Source organism: Nothobranchius furzeri, chromosome 16 (genome assembly GCF_043380555.1).
Source record: "Nothobranchius furzeri strain GRZ-AD chromosome 16, NfurGRZ-RIMD1, whole genome shotgun sequence".
Taxonomy (NCBI): domain Eukaryota; kingdom Metazoa; phylum Chordata; class Actinopteri; order Cyprinodontiformes; family Nothobranchiidae; genus Nothobranchius; species Nothobranchius furzeri.
In genome coordinates, this window is record NC_091756.1 from 48947658 (window position 1) to 48963381 (window position 15724).

Consider the following 15724-nt stretch of genomic DNA (forward strand, 5'->3'; position numbering starts at 1 on the left):
TTCTTACAAATTGCACCTTTAATCCTCGGAAACAAACAAACAATTCTGCTCCCATTTAACCAGATTCCATGTAAACAGTTTCCTTCTTCCAGAATAACCTTTTCCAGACAAAACATAGTCAACAGTTTTCAGGAATGAGTCAGGCAAATATGTAATTTAAGGGCTTTTTTTTTTCTCTGGAAATATTTTTTTAGACAGAACTCTCAGCACAAGACAAAGGAAGATTCATTGTTTCTATGCATTAAACTATCAATGGTCAGAAGCTATAATAGGATTCCTGTTAGCTCAGTTGTAACCAGTAAGTGTGTTTTGATGTTGTTTTTCTTACAGTGCCTATGAGCAAAAGAGGGCTGCAGGAGGAGCAAAGAGCTCCTGCCCAGGGCCCCCCATGTCTCCTATGCAGCAGCATTACTCCCCAAACCCTGCAGCAGCTGGACGGCCAGACGCCGGCTACCTAAACCCAGCTGCCACCTCCCAACCCTTCCCCAGCAACAGTTACCATATCAACACCAGGTGATGCAGCAAACACAAAATATATGGCGTCTACACATTAAACTAGAAAACGCTAATAGTTTTAAATCATCTGTCCTAAATGAAGAATTTTCATTTGATCTTTCAGTTCCAGGTTTCAGGGCCCTGCAGCGGATCCCATGTGTCCCCAGTTCCCTCCAGCAGGGCAGACCTTCCAGAGGATGCCTTCTGCTCCAGCCGGACATGGCAGCAGCCGTGAGGGTAACGGAGCTGGAGGAGGGGGAGGTGGAGGTCCAGGGGGTGGAGGTGAAGGTGGGTGTGGGGGTTTTCATCGGCAGCACTCTGACCCCTGCATGCCCTACCTGCAGCAGAGCTTTAAGCAGGAATACCTGGACCCGCTGTATGAGCGGGCAGCTCGTATGGGGGGTCCGGGGCATGGACATGGTCATGGACCTCAACCCCACCCTCACCCGCATCCACACTCACATCCACACCGGTTCCCACCAGCCCACATGATGGTCAAACAGGAGCCCACAGACTACACCTATGAACCTGGTGAGTGAGACCAACTGACTGCTGTAACAGAATGAGAGCACACTTACCTCCTGCAACATTATCTTTAAAAAACACCATTAAACCACTTCATAAGGAGACTTTTTTTCTAAACGATTAAAGTTCACTGAGGAGGCCATTTAAATTATTTTTTAAATATGATCAGTTACCCTGAGTTCAACATGCAGGCTGAATGGGAAAATAGTCTACCACTACTTCCTAGCCGCCAATAGAAAATAGACGAGAAAACCATCAGATTAGAAAAGCAAGACAGATCTACGCCACACTGAAAATTAGCTTTCATGGGCTCATCCATCTTGACTCAAAATGGGGAAGGATGTTGTTGGTTTAGGGTCCAGGAAACAGCAGAACACATCTTGGCCGTTTCTCAATACTCAAGGACACTAGGACGTTCTTGTGTACTAGACAAGTTTGTTCTTGGCAAGGATACCTGAAAGTCTGTTCTACCGAGTACGGGAGGATGAGGACGGCATTTGGAACAGAACTGTACTTCATTGTGTCCTAGCAACAATCGCTGCTTCTTGCTACAGTTAAAAATACAACCCGACATTAAAATAAAAGTGCAGTTTGTTCCTTAAATAACAAAATAACAACAAAAACATATTATTTGTATTATATTTGGCTCACTTTTGATCAAAACTATTAAAATACCAGCATTTCTCGCTCTGTAATGAATATAAACAGTTTATTTTTCATCAGAACAAACCTACGCTGCTTTTATTTTGATAGTGAGCTAGCTAATTAGCATTTTTAGGGATCGTGAAGAGTAAAACTCAAACACTCACTGCAAAATTTACAGTTTACATACATTTATTTACAATAACGGACACCTTTATTTTGTTTTATATTTCTAATAGAAAACATTGCAGGTATTAGCTTCTGACGTTCGGAGTGTAATGGTTTGCGATACAATGCGTTGTGGGAAACTTTGCTTTCCATGCGCCAATAAGTTATTTTCTGATCCCGTTTGAAATGGGCCATGGATTTCACATATGATGTCAGTGACATTTAAAGACATTCTGATGCCAAGAAAGTGCTTCTGTTCAACAGGTAGTAAAAACTACTTTAGGATTTTGTGTGAAAAGACGTAGTGGACTACAACTGCTCATCTCTACACCATCAAACCAGACACAAAGAACAAGAAGTGTTTCTATGAAACTGTTCCTTTAAAGAAGGTCGTTGTAGTGAGCGAGGGTAACAGCAGAACAAAATGTCCAAAAGGCACACAAACTTATTCGCTGCACTGGCTGCCTAAAACCCCTCCTTTCAACTCCCTGACACTTTGCAGCAAAAAGAAAAAAACTTTTTTTTTACAGTTATACTCCTCCCTCGCTCTCTGTGAGAGACAGGCAGAGGAATTTCATTGAGAAAATGGAGGGCACTGGAAAGACTAGAGTCCCTGGTGGAGTGCGGCGGGGTTTCAGGTTGCACCAGCGGCTTCCTTTTTCTGCAGGCAGATGAACTCATAATGGAAAAATGAGTGTGGCCACGGTAACTCGAGCCGCTCACTGGCTAGGCTGTAGGAGGGGGTGCTGGGGGGTGTAACGGGTGGGGTAGCCAGCTCAGGCACTTCAACAACAAGCTTTACAAGCAGAGAGCAAAGAAACCAGCTCCTCTTCTTGCTTCTTTCTAAGAAGTCCAACACTGCGCACGTTCTGCCCTCATTCACCGACATTAAAGATGCTCCTTCGGCTGGGACCTGGACATCAGAGGATGGATGCAAAACAAGCCCTCCTCTGATGAAACCAGGATGTTCCATGCAAATTTAAAGCCGTTTCGTTTCACCCAGTGTTATTATAACAACGCTGACAGCAAATCACACAATCTTCAAAAGGAGGGGGGGGGGGTGCGTCCAAGAGGATGTGACCCTTTTGGAGTGTATCTGATACGATGCAGGATTCAGTGTTAGATCTACAGACTTCTGGTTTAAAAGCTGGTTTCGCTTTTTAAAAAGTTCCTTAATGTGTCCAACTTTGAATCGTTTCAGCTGCCATTTCATCTTTAATGTGTCCGTTTTAACACAATTTTATTCAAAGCTGCTCTAAACGGATGTACTTTTAGACCGTAGTGATCAGTAGACATTTCGTTTTGGCTACAGTTATGGTACAAAAATCTATGTTTAAGTTGTTGGGGTTTTTTGCCTCCTAAAGGCAAAAGGTGAGAGCTAATGTTTTTGCCTGTAAATAAACAACTTTTGTCACTTTTAGAGGTGGAACAGAAGATGTTGTCCTTGCTATTCAAGAAATTTAGTTTTTAAATGTACAAAACAGTTCAACACCCTTACTTCAGGTGACCCATCCCCACAGCTGTGTCTCCAGAGTCAAGAAACGCACAACGCTCGTTCCAGAGGGTGCAGTTTTACGTTTTCAACATGTTGTTGTCACCTTCGTAGGTGTATTCATCGTATAACAACTTGATATGCTAGCTAATACAGCGAGGTGTCTTTATGGTGAAAATTGAAGCTGTTTTTAGCTTTCTTGGTTTATTAAAAATAACAGCAACTCAGTGTCACCAACAATCTGGGAAAACCACACACACACACACACGCACGCACGCACATACACACAGATGCTGCTTTAGCAAATTTTTTCAAAAGCTGAAAAGATTTTTTTCATGCTTCTGCATTCTAACATAGTATAGCTATAAATATATTCTGGAGATTTTAAAAATTAAATAAACAAAGTGGTTCTCTTGCATTTGTCCAAAAATCTCCTCCAAAACCCCATTTTGGACCAAAAGCAACTATTGAACCATTCAGTTGTCGGTCTCGCTGAGTCGCCACACTTCTGCACTTGCCTGGGTCCTCCATTCATCACACACTTGTGTATGTAGCAACCCAACAGAACACCACTGGTCTGAGTGGTTCTCCGCTCAGTATCAAGAGAAGGAGAAGCAGCCGACTGCTACCACTTCAACTTTAGGACCAGAGTCCCAAAAAGAAAAACACAATTTGAAGCCACGGACACGGTAGACGTGGGACCAGGGATTATACCCTTGGGGTGGGGTTAGTGTTCCGTGACGGTGTTTGCGTTGAGCACCTAGCTTGTTGGCAGATTTGCTATAGCAACTTTAACTTTGTCACCTAAATGTCTGCCAACAAGAACATACTCTAAGTAGAACATGTAAAACAACTCTTTTAATGAAATTTGCAAATACAACAGAGCTTTCCATCTGTTACACTAGGCAGCTTGGCTCAGGCTTTGCTTCTTGTTTAACTGCTCCAGGTCAACAATGAGTGATTCATACACATAGACCCCTTTGTGGAGGGACAGTCGGAGGAGCGGTTTGATGGACAGATTATGATCATTAAGAAAGGAACGTGTACAGTTAGTGGATAAGGTTTTTACAGAATTGTACCTTTCATAGGCGATTGAAATATTGTTTTTGATGAAGCATTTAACTTACTGGTTGACATGTGAAGAGCATTTCAAACGAGGCACAAAATGCTCCAGAACAACATCTCACACCCCAACTTTAACAAACCGAAACAGCTAGCAGATTACAAGATTCTGCTTAATAATATTCTCAAGATTTCACCAAAGAGCAAGAACTCCATAATTTCTCAGCCAAAACCATTTTTAACTGGTTAAAACCAGGAATAATAAAACAACTTGGCTGAAAACTGAACGCTTTTAAGACTGACATGATTTCCTTTAAGGAATTCAAGTCCTTTGATCTGTTGTGTTTTGGTTGAGTGTAGATTTGACAGATTTATTGCTGTAAGTCTGAGTTTACTGTCTGACGTGTGAGGAAATGGTTTTGCTGCTTTTAATACTTTTCAGTGAGAGATGGAACAGAGTGAGGAAAAAAGCAAAAACCAATCTTGATCTGCCGATGTGGTTTTTCTTTGGATAATTGAATAAATGCACTTCAATATTGACTTATGGTATTATTTCTGATGCCATCCAGATCAATTTTGCTCATTTAAATTTTATGTTAATGACAAAAAGTAATGGAAAATTGATAATGCGACAAACAAATGGAGCTTTTTTTTAGTAAATGAAATATGAATACTGTCAAATGCTGGCAGTACTTTGTCCTTTTGCGTAGGGACTGAAACTCAGTTTCACACACAAATTAGCAGTCCAGTGCCTAATCACTGCTATTGTGTCGCATAAAAGACAGAAAGTGGCCGTGTCATGGAGTGCACAATTAACCCTGGTGCTCTCACACCGAATCTATCCATGTCTCCCTAGTGAGACCTCACCTTCGCTGGCAGACATATTATTTACAGTATGATCGAGTGCTGCTTCCCTGGAATGGAGGGTTTGATTTTCCCCTGTGGCATCTTATCAAAACCACAGTGCTTGGCCTGCATTCCCCAGGAGTGAGTCACTGAAAGAGCCACAGGCAAAGGGCTGCCCATTTTGGTTCTTATCTACTTACTTTTCTCATTGATGCAGTTGACAAATGGCCGACGAAACAAGAACGTGCACTCACTCGTAGAATAGTCAGTGACTCACCTCTTTTGTGTGTGAACAGACAGGTAAAGAAAATGAAAAGTACACAGACCAAGGTGAGCAGCTCAGCCAGAGGAAATGAAGCACAATTCAATTCAATTCAATTCAATTTAAAGATACTTTATTAATCCCAGAGAGAAATTAGTTTCAGTACACACAATTCAGAGATCAGACATACATGGGCAAGACACATGACAAGAATTGGTGACTGTGGTCATTCACAACCCTGAATCGCACTACCTTAATAGAGATCAGAGGGTTACATTAGGGTTGGTTCAGGTGGAGGGAAAAAAGGCACTTCAGAGTTACTCTCCACTGGGAGGGCAGCTTTGCTCTGCAAGAAAAAAAAATCCTCAGACAGATATGCAACAGACTTCAGACAACACACAACATAAGTGTCCACTAGGTGGGGTGGTGGGTTTGGGACTATCCACGCTTCGGTTCCTGCAGCCACAGTAAGCAGTGCATGTCACCTCAGTCTGAACAGGGGGAGGAGCATTGAGGGTTGGAGGGGTGCAGTGACCCTGGAACGATTTGGCGGCCTTCCCGCAGTCCCGCCCAGGCTGGGATAGGAGACAGTTGAGTTGCCATTGCGACGGCACATTCCACATATCTTCTGAGGGGGAGTTTTCGTTCGAGCCTTGCAGGCTCAAGGGCACCAGATTACGATTAGAAAATGTTTTGGGGCCAGACAGAGATCATTTCCTCTCTGTCTTAAAGTTCCTTGGTCCTAAACCTCTCAAAATCCCAATAATGGACATTAATCTATCCCAATCCGTGCTGATTCGTCCACTCTATCCTTGTTGGCATCCATGTTTTGTGCCAATGAATGAATCTCGGCCAAAGTTCCAAGCTAACGATTCATCTAGACAATTATGTGAGTCTGAATTCACAGCACGGTGCAAACCATCTCTGAGCTCCGGGAGCAGGTCAGTATTCCTCGACAACTCGTTAATTTTCCTGTAAACCAGGAAGCCTCCAAGGCCAATGACCAGGAAACCTGACACCAACACCACAAATATCCACACATCTTCAGAGTCCTCCACAGACAGCTGAGATAAACAAATCAAGTTCCACTGTTTACAGGAGTCCATGATGTGTCCAACTGGGTCTGTCCCGGAGGGGCATCCAGAAGCCCCTTCTCCCATTCTCATCGTTGAAAAAATTTTATCAATCGCGTTGAGTGACCAACTGACGAGGTCCATTTTAGTGATTTCAGTTTCCAGTTTCCAGAAAAAATCCAGAAGCAGCCGTGCACCAGCACACAGAGACAGACAAAGGGCCTTGATGATAAGATATGGAGGGGAGGAGGAAAAAAGCGTCTGCACCCTCCTGAGAGCCAGAAGAAGATACTGAACACAGTATCTTCAATGGAGTACAATGGTTTTCAGAGAACGCATTATGTGTTAAAATGACTTTAAAACGGTTGGCATTTGCGGAGAAGTTTGCTTGAATGGTTTAATTGGAGGAAAATGAAATCTATTTTGGTGAATAAAGCTATGCAAATGAGTCTGTGATGTGACCAGACAGGAGCCGTTCTACTATACCGCTGTTCTGGCCTGGTGGAGGTGCTCGTCAACAGTCTTAGAGTAGCAGCAGATCAGTACAGGGGCTGATGTGATGGATGCTTTATTTGTCCTCCCCATCCTGTTGTAATCTACAGAATATACCTACTGTCTCAAATGCATCTTGCTCTTTGAACATCTAGTGGTAACAAGGTATTTTTGTACTTATGCAGTTAAAACTAACTTTTCCTTTGTGGTTTTAAAAAGGTCCCAGTTTGGTGAATCTGTAACTGAGTAATTTACTGTTGCTGCGTGGATTTCTGTTTCAGATGTGCCTGGTTGTCCCTCAATGTACCACCACGAGGGCTTCCCAAACCCACAACACAGCAATGAAGGTAGCTATTTGCATTTTCTGGTTTATTTTATTGCAAAGATCTTTTCATTTTGGTTGTTTGTTACATTTTTCCTCATTGTTAGTCACCAGTCAGCATTTTTGTTGCCATAGACTAAAGCTGGAGAAATCTGAAGCCTCGTTCACCCCAAATGCAAAACAAAGGTGGTCCGGTTTCCATACGACGTCCAGATGAACTGCCATTCACATCGACTACGGTTCATGTGCTGAACCTGTCCTGAACTTTGCTCACGAGTTCACGTGATAATGGCTACGTAAACGGAGAGGAGCTTTTAGACAAAAACACAATCGTCGTCTTCTCGAACTTTCATACATGGTGAACTGATGTACCGGTCATTAATAACTAAACTAAAGCTGGGAGAAACTATAAAACACAGGTTTTATTTTTAAAATATACCAGATGCCCATCGCTGAAGCAGGTCTCACCTCCATGTCTGCCTCGTGTAATTTCTTTAACTTCATAACAATCCGCATGCGGCACCTGGAAAAAATAGAGTCCACATGAGCTCTGCACTGCAACGCAGCCTTGGACTCGATGATTTTTGGTCTATGCTGAAGCTGTATGGTGTTCGGACCACATCCATTATGCACTGTGTGTTAAACAGGCTTTAGTTTGGACATCCTTTAGCATTCCAACGTCCCGTCCATGGGACAGAACACATTACTTTCATGTGACCAGGAATTTTCAGGGGGTTATTCCAGCTAACACCTACCTTAATCAATACAAGAGTGTCAGCCCGCGAAAACAGCCCATTTCATTTTCATTGGACAGGTGTTTTAATTAATCTTTTTAATTTTAATATTGTTGCTTTGCATAAAAAACATGCTAAGGATGAAAAAATAAATCTGTCACAAGAGGAAAAACTGTCCAGGTGGACTCAGAAGATTAGCAATACAATATTTTAGCGGCCAGTTAACAAAATTAACATTCATATAACAGAACAGCAAAAATGTTAACAGAGATCTCTTCCAAAAGTAATGAAGCGTAGAAACACTTAATTTCAAGTTAAACGTTTGTTGGGTCAAACTTGCTTTCATTAACGGTTTGCTGAGAATTTGTCTCCAAGTTTCCTTAATGAATTCCCTCTGTGGTCTACTGCAGGTATGGTACAGACAGCTTAGTTTTAATTAACCCTGTTTTTACTGAGCCTTAATGTATGTTAGTTGCATGCAGCCAATCTCTTCCATCTATAAAGCTTTATCTACTTTGAGCCTTCACTCATTATAGCTTTGCAGTCATTGGCTAACCAGCGTAGAGTGTCCATGTTTCCATTGGCTAGCCAGTGGTGTGTCCATGTTTCCATTGGCAGACCCTCAAAGCTCACCCCTGCCTCATGAATCCCTGAATAAACATAACTCCTGGAAAAAGCTGGATAGTTCCCCGGCAAAAAGGAAAACAACCCCTCCCTTCGCTCCCTTTGTTTGTGGGACCATTTTTGGTCATTTCTGCTGTTATTCAGTCAAATTGAGTATATCAAACAGCTCAAAAATGCTCTCACGCTTTCACATGTTTTAACAATGAAATCCACTCCCCTTTTCTGGAGTTGTCCGTTGTATTTTTGTTGAATGATATTCAAAGGTTGGCCCTGATCCCATATGAACAGTCGAGTTGTGCTTGGGTCCAGGCTGCTTGATAACACATCTCCCCTCTTGTCTCTCAGGCTATCTGTTTGAAAACGACTCCCGCGTTGTTCCAGAGAAGTTTGAAGGTGAGCCTGAACACCCTGAACCCCGTTGCATCTGTGTTCACACACATCTACACACCACAATCCCAACAGTTTATGTTTATGTATTTAGCAGACGCTTTTGTCCAAAGCGACTTACAACAGTTAGTTTAGGATAACCCCTGTCAAAGCTACTTCAATCTCTACACCTGAATGTCAGCTTATATAACCTGAGATCCTGGGATGTAAACAAGTCAGAAGCTCGTGGATTAGGTTCCATCGTGCGTGCTGTGTGGGGCTCCTCTGTCACAGAGACAAGCAGATTCCCATGGTGTCATTGCTTGAGTGAAAAGCCTGATGTGTCGCCTCTGGTTGATCCAGTGAAGTGTGCACGTTCTAAAAAGACAACGGCAGTAACTCTGCTGCTCTTCTCGTGTTCCCACGTGTATGGGCGTAACATATCCGGTAACGGGTAAACAACAAAGAACCAGAAAACAATCAGTGTACATTTACCTACTAAATGCTTCATTAAGTGTTGTTTTTGTTCTTTAATTAGGATGCGTCCTTGATTTTACCTCATTTATTTCAATCTAAAAATGTTTTCTCATCCACTCTAATTTGATTTTACCATTTCTGTATCTGTTCATGTGCATTTTTTTTACTTGAATGTTTTTTTCTGAAAGAAATGTTTTGACTCATTACTTTTCTGTATAAAAACAAACAATTTAAGTAGATTTATTTCTCATGTAGTTACAGTTTCTCATACTTACATCTCTAATATAAATTATACCAGCTCAGTGGCCTAGTGGTACGAGTGTCCGCCCTCTATCTGGGAGATCGTGGGTTCAAATCCACAGTCAGGTCACACTAAAGATGCCGTTCTGCTTGACACTCAGCATTAAGGGGTTGGATTGGGGCTTAAACCACCAAATGGTTCCCGAGCGCGGCCGTGTCTGCAGCTCACCGCTGCCCCAGGGGATGGGTCAAATGTGGAGAACGTATTTCACACACACCAGTGTGTGACAAGTGATCTTCAATCTGAGTGTACTGATCACATCTCCACGTGCAAAAAGGAGAATGCAGGTGTTTTAAAAAGCCTTGTACTGTGTCCAGGTGAGGTCAAGCAGGAAGGAAGTGGTGTTTTTCGCGAGAGCACGCCTTACCAGCGCCGAGGCTCCTTGCAGCTCTGGCAGTTCCTGGTGGCCCTTCTGGACGACCCAGGCAATGCCCACTTCATCGCCTGGACTGGCCGTGGCATGGAGTTCAAACTCATTGAACCTGAAGAGGTACGACTGAATTCTGAATCAGTTTCTTATTCCTCATCACCAGATGCGACATAAAGCGGTTTACTCGAGTATCGTTGCTAGCTTATGCAGATGTCTTGAAGTGCAGAGACACTCCAAATGAAGTGTCTCTGATAGGGTTTAGATAATGATTCCATGTTGTTGTTTTTTTTTAAAGGGGGAAATAAAGAAATAAAACGTGGTATTTCTTTTGTAAAGGGTCAAGAATGAGAAGCTTTTTGATTGTGTCTGCTGTATTTGAAGGTGCTAATCAGATCCTGGTGATTAGGAGTGGCATTTGGCTGCTTTGCTCATCGTCTTTGACCCACCTTCCATTTGTTCCACATTCATTATTCAACATGTGAAACGCTGAATTGATAAACGAAGGACAAACAAAAATCTCCCAACACCCCAGTTTCTCTTTCACCTGCTTGCGTTTCTTTGACTAGGGACATTTTCCCAATGTTGTGGTCTGTAGTGTAAATAGGTCACACCAGCCGGTGTCCGAATAGGTGAGTTCCAATCCGGACAGGCCCAGATTGTATTCTCCATTATCTCTTTACTGTACATTAAAAATGAATGGGTTTTACAAGAGCAATTAGGGCTGAAAGCACACTCAGAGATGAAACAGTGCTGCTGGCTGCACCGTCGCTGTGGGATACGACCTGTCATGAATCGCTGTGCACCCCCCACCCCACTGCTTTACAGTTTCCACCACTACCACCACCCTCCAACAGAAAATACATGCACTGCTGCTAAAAGGTTTGATTTACTCCCTCTGGATGTGTAGGGCTGTTGTGAGACGTTCTTTTCTATCAGACTTGGCAGCTTTTTATCAGCTCAGCTGAGTTTATTTGAGGGCTGAAGGAAGGTTTTATGGTTGTTCTCTGACAGCCATCACTCCCCCTTTCCTCTGCAAACGCTGTGGGACTCTGGTCACATTCAAGTGGTAATGGGCAACATAAAAAGGAAGTAAATCCATATGTGAAGACTCGCTCTGGTCCTGACTGGTTGACACAGTCGAGGCGATTGCAGAGGCAATGTTGGTTTGCCTCTGAGGACCCTTAGTGGTCACACAGCTGCATTACACACACCTGGATGCACCTGGGCAGGATCACTTGACATAAAATCTGCTGGCATGCAAGTGATCCTCTGACATGTTGTTTTCCTTAGGTTGCCAGACTGTGGGGCATGCAGAAGAACCGTCCAGCCATGAACTATGACAAGCTGAGTCGCTCTCTGCGCTATTACTACGAGAAGGGAATTATGCAAAAGGTGCGAAACGTGCGACTACTCTGAAATATGTGTAAAAAAAAACATGTTTTTTTATTTTTTATTTGATGGAATCATTGATGAGTTTCCTCTGTGTTCAGGTGGCAGGGGAGCGCTATGTTTACAAGTTTGTGTGCGAGCCCGAGGCTCTTATCTCCCTGGCCTTCCCCGACAATCAGCGACCCAGCCTGAAGGCCGAGTTTGAGCGTTATGTCAACGAAGAGGACACGGTGCCCCTTTCACATCTGGACGAGGGAGTGCCTTACACCCCGGAACAGCTTCCCCAAAACATGGGCCCCCAGCCCTACTCCAAAGGCTACATGTACTAAAGCCAGCCTCCAGCCTCCCCTCTACACCCACCATCAGATTCCCTCCTGTTGAACCAGCCCACCATCTATCATCTTCATCATCATCGTACACATCCTGAGACCCCAGCACCTCTTGCACATGCCCACCCCTTCCTCTTGTATATAAGGCTATGGTGTTTTTGTTTTAAATTAAATCTCATTAGGGATTTTTGTTTTTGTTTTTAAGAGCTGCATTCCTCTCACATCTGAGGCCTATTCAATAACTATGACTTGGTTGAAGAGATTGCTTAATAATAAATACCCATAATATTACCCTCCAACTAGAGTCCAGATGTTTTTCTTTCCACATTAGCAAACAGCACGTTGAGGTGGATTATAATTGGTGAATAACAGATTGGATAATCTGAACTATGAGAAAGTGATAAAATGACCTGCACTTGTGTAGTGCCGTTCAGAGTCAAAGGACTCCAAAGTGCTTTACACAGTGTATCATTCATCCATTCACACACACACACACATCACATCCTGGGGCTCACTGGCAGAGGTGGGGCTTTCGGAGCACAGGCATCACCGGTTCCTCCGACAACCACCAGCAGGACGGGTGGGTTAAGTGTCCTGCTACAACAGCAGCATTCTCTGGCGGAAGTCAGAAATCGAACCCGCAACCCGCTCTACCTCCTGAGCTACTGCTGCCCTGGAAGTGCCCTTGAGTAAATCACTGTTAGACAACATTTAACTAAAGTCAAATGACTAAATTCTGTTCACAAATTTTTCATAGACTGATTGTTATAATCAGTGATTATTGCAAAGGAATGTATGTTTATTTGACTTGTAAACAAATTTATAGATGAATGTTGCAGCTGGAATGTTTTCCATTCCCAAAAGAATGCATCACAAGTCAAATACGTTTTGTCAAATAAAATAAAATTTCTGCTACAAGAACCAAACTCTTGGGTTTGTTTTTTTATATTTTCCTTTTAAGAGTTCAGAGAAAGGATCTACTGAGGAGTCAAGAGGTGAAACACCACCACCTGCTGGTCTTTTTGGGACAGACTAGTCTAAACTTCAACTCTGATCAGCAGAGACTTAACAGTTTTACATTGCTGGTACATTCTCTATAATGATCTTAGAACAGCTACGGTCCCCTACACGTCACAGCAGTAAGTCTATATAGCCCCGCCCATTCTGAATGACATTTCAGCAGAAATGGATGAGGCTGCTGCTGGCCTTGACTCTGATGCAAAAGAGCCACATTTTGTTGCTGCTATTGATTCAGTTTCATGCAACGAGGAGTGTTACATCAGATATGACAGAAGAGCAAAGGTTTATAGAATAAAATCACATGAAAAACAGATTTGGGATATAAAAGCTGTTTTAGAACCGCATCAGGACTTTAATCTGAGCTGATCTCAGACTAGCTCATCTATAAACTAGTTTCAAACCAAGGTTGCTCAGGAAGTGATGAACTCTTAAACCACTTCAGAAGGGAGAAGTATGAAACAGAAACATGTTAAAATGATAAATAATGGTGAATGTCTTCAGTGTTTTAGATCCCTAAAAGGATCTCAGCATAAACCCACAGGTATAACCTACACCTTTTGGTTTCTTTTGTTATTTATGTATTGTTTCATCTTTTTCTACTAAAAATAACAAAATTAAACAAATAAATGCACAATTGATCTTTGAAAAAGCCAAACTGCAGTTAATTTTTATCAGAATCTCTGCTGCAAGTTACAGGTGAAACTAGAAAAATGAGAATATGGTGCAAGTTTATTTCAGTAACACAGCTTAGACTGAGAGACCATCTAAAGGCTCAGCAAACCTTTGCAGGTGTTCTGGATTCATTAGCTGATCAGAGTGTGACACTGAGTCAAGAATTTTGAGCCTTTTCACAATATTCCAAATTGTCTTGAGATTTTGAATGTGGGGTTTTTATTAGCTGTAAGCCATAATCACGGTCATTACAAATAAAGGCTTGAAACATTTGGATTTGCATGGAATAAATCTGTCTCACATATTAGTTTCACCTTTTAAGTTGAATTATTGACATAAATTAACTCTTGCACCATATTATAATTTTTAGATTTTCACCTGTAAACATGGCTACATGTAGAGAGAGGGGAGGCACACTCCCTTAGAAGATTTGATCATCTCTCTGCGGCAGGATAACGGTCCAAATTCCTATTTCCTAACTGGATGGTTAACAGGAATGACCCTGACAAATTTCAAGTTGACAGGAAAAAGGAAAAGCAGTTGCAGAACTCTATTTGTTTCACTGGGAAGTGCAGCTCCGATTATTAGCTTTATAACCAGATTAAAATAAAAACTGAAGTTATGAGTCAGAGGTAGCGACCAGGAGTGGGAGAAACATCAGATCTGCCCTCTGGCTGCATAGAGACATTTATCTGAGTGGATTGATAAAAATGTCTGATAAGCATCTCCGGTTGTCACGTGGGACCAGAGGGGTAGAACCGGCACAGGAAATATGGCAGAAATTTCATCCTAAAATTAAAATATCAGATCAGTTGGATTTGCTTCTGGATTTGTTTCCGGTTGGAAAAAGTGTGTGAGAGACAGAGACTAATGCTGGAGGAGCAGTGACAGAAAACACATCGTTTAGACCAGGGGTCACCAAAGTGCCCCCAGGAACCCTATAAGGCACCTCAGACAAGTTCTAAAAGTAGCACAATTCACCACTCAAACTCTAAAATTATTTGCTTATTTTCTGATGCCATTTTTATGAATCACCCTTTATGTGATTGAAAACATGGAAGCAGAGATGGCTTACAGAACCGTGGGAACTACGCAAGAACGGAGCTCATGAGTGGTGGAAGCTAGGGTTGGGTCAGAAGTGAGCATTTGTGAGCAGTAAAATGGTTTGAAGCCAACCAAGTGTGCTACAGGTGCTACTTTTGCTTTGAGGATGCTGATGGAGAAGTGTAGAGATGGTCAGAAGGATGTGCATTGTGTCTGTAGATTTAGAGAAAGCACGACAGGGTGCTGAGAGGAGCTGTGGAGCATGAGGAGGTCTGGAATGACAGAGTATAATGTTAGAATGATGCAGACCATGTAAGAGCTGTGAGGTGTGCATCATGGATCGGCTCTAAGCCCATTCTTGTTTGCTTTAGTGATGGACAGACTGATGATGTCAGACAGGAGTTTCCATGGACTATGATGTTTGCAGATGAGTGACCTGCAGTGAGAGCAGGGTGCAGGTGGAGAAGTTAGAGAGGTGGAGATATGTACTGAAGAGAGAGGAATGAAGATTAGTCACAGCAAGACAGAATGTGTGTGTGTGTGTGTGTGTGTGTGTGTGTGTGTGTGTGTGTGTGTGTGTGTGTGTGTGTGTGTGTGTGTGTGTGTGTGTAAATGACACAAGTGAACTGGTGATGTTACAGGAAATAGAAGTAAAGAAGGTAGAGGACTAAGGATCTACTGTCCAAAGCTACAGAGGGAGTGGAAAAGAGGTGAAGAAGTGTGTGAAGCAGGTTGGAATGGGTGGAGGTGTCAGTTGTGATGTGTGGTGAAAGGGTTTCAGGTGTAGAAGACAGGAGGAGGAGCAGCCATGTTGTGCAGTTTAGAGGCAGTTTCCACGAGGGACAGACAGGAGACAAAACTGGAGGTTCTCTTTGGGAGAGGCGAGGATGGATGGGATCAGGAATGAGGACATCAGATGGACAGCTCATGTTAGATGAATTAGATAAAGATGGAGTGAGATGGTTTGGACATGTCCAGAGGAGAGACAACAGTTATAGGAAGGATGATGAGGATAGAGC

At 42.7% G+C, this 15724-nt stretch overlaps 1 protein-coding gene across 1 annotated transcript in view; it reads left to right on the plus strand.

Moving 5' to 3' along the window:
- etv4 (ETS variant transcription factor 4) overlaps nt 1-12268 on the plus strand; it is a 47210-nt gene extending 34942 nt beyond the window's left edge. Inside the window, exons 7-13 of the mRNA XM_054749370.2 lie at nt 331-513; nt 620-1026; nt 7339-7404; nt 9083-9130; nt 10199-10371; nt 11542-11643; nt 11742-12268. Coding sequence (XP_054605345.2) covers nt 331-513; nt 620-1026; nt 7339-7404; nt 9083-9130; nt 10199-10371; nt 11542-11643; nt 11742-11969 — 1207 coding nt within the window. The 3' untranslated portion in view covers nt 11970-12268. The remainder of the gene's footprint in view (nt 1-330; nt 514-619; nt 1027-7338; nt 7405-9082; nt 9131-10198; nt 10372-11541; nt 11644-11741) is intronic.
- Nucleotides 12269-15724: the final 3456 nt, after the last annotated feature.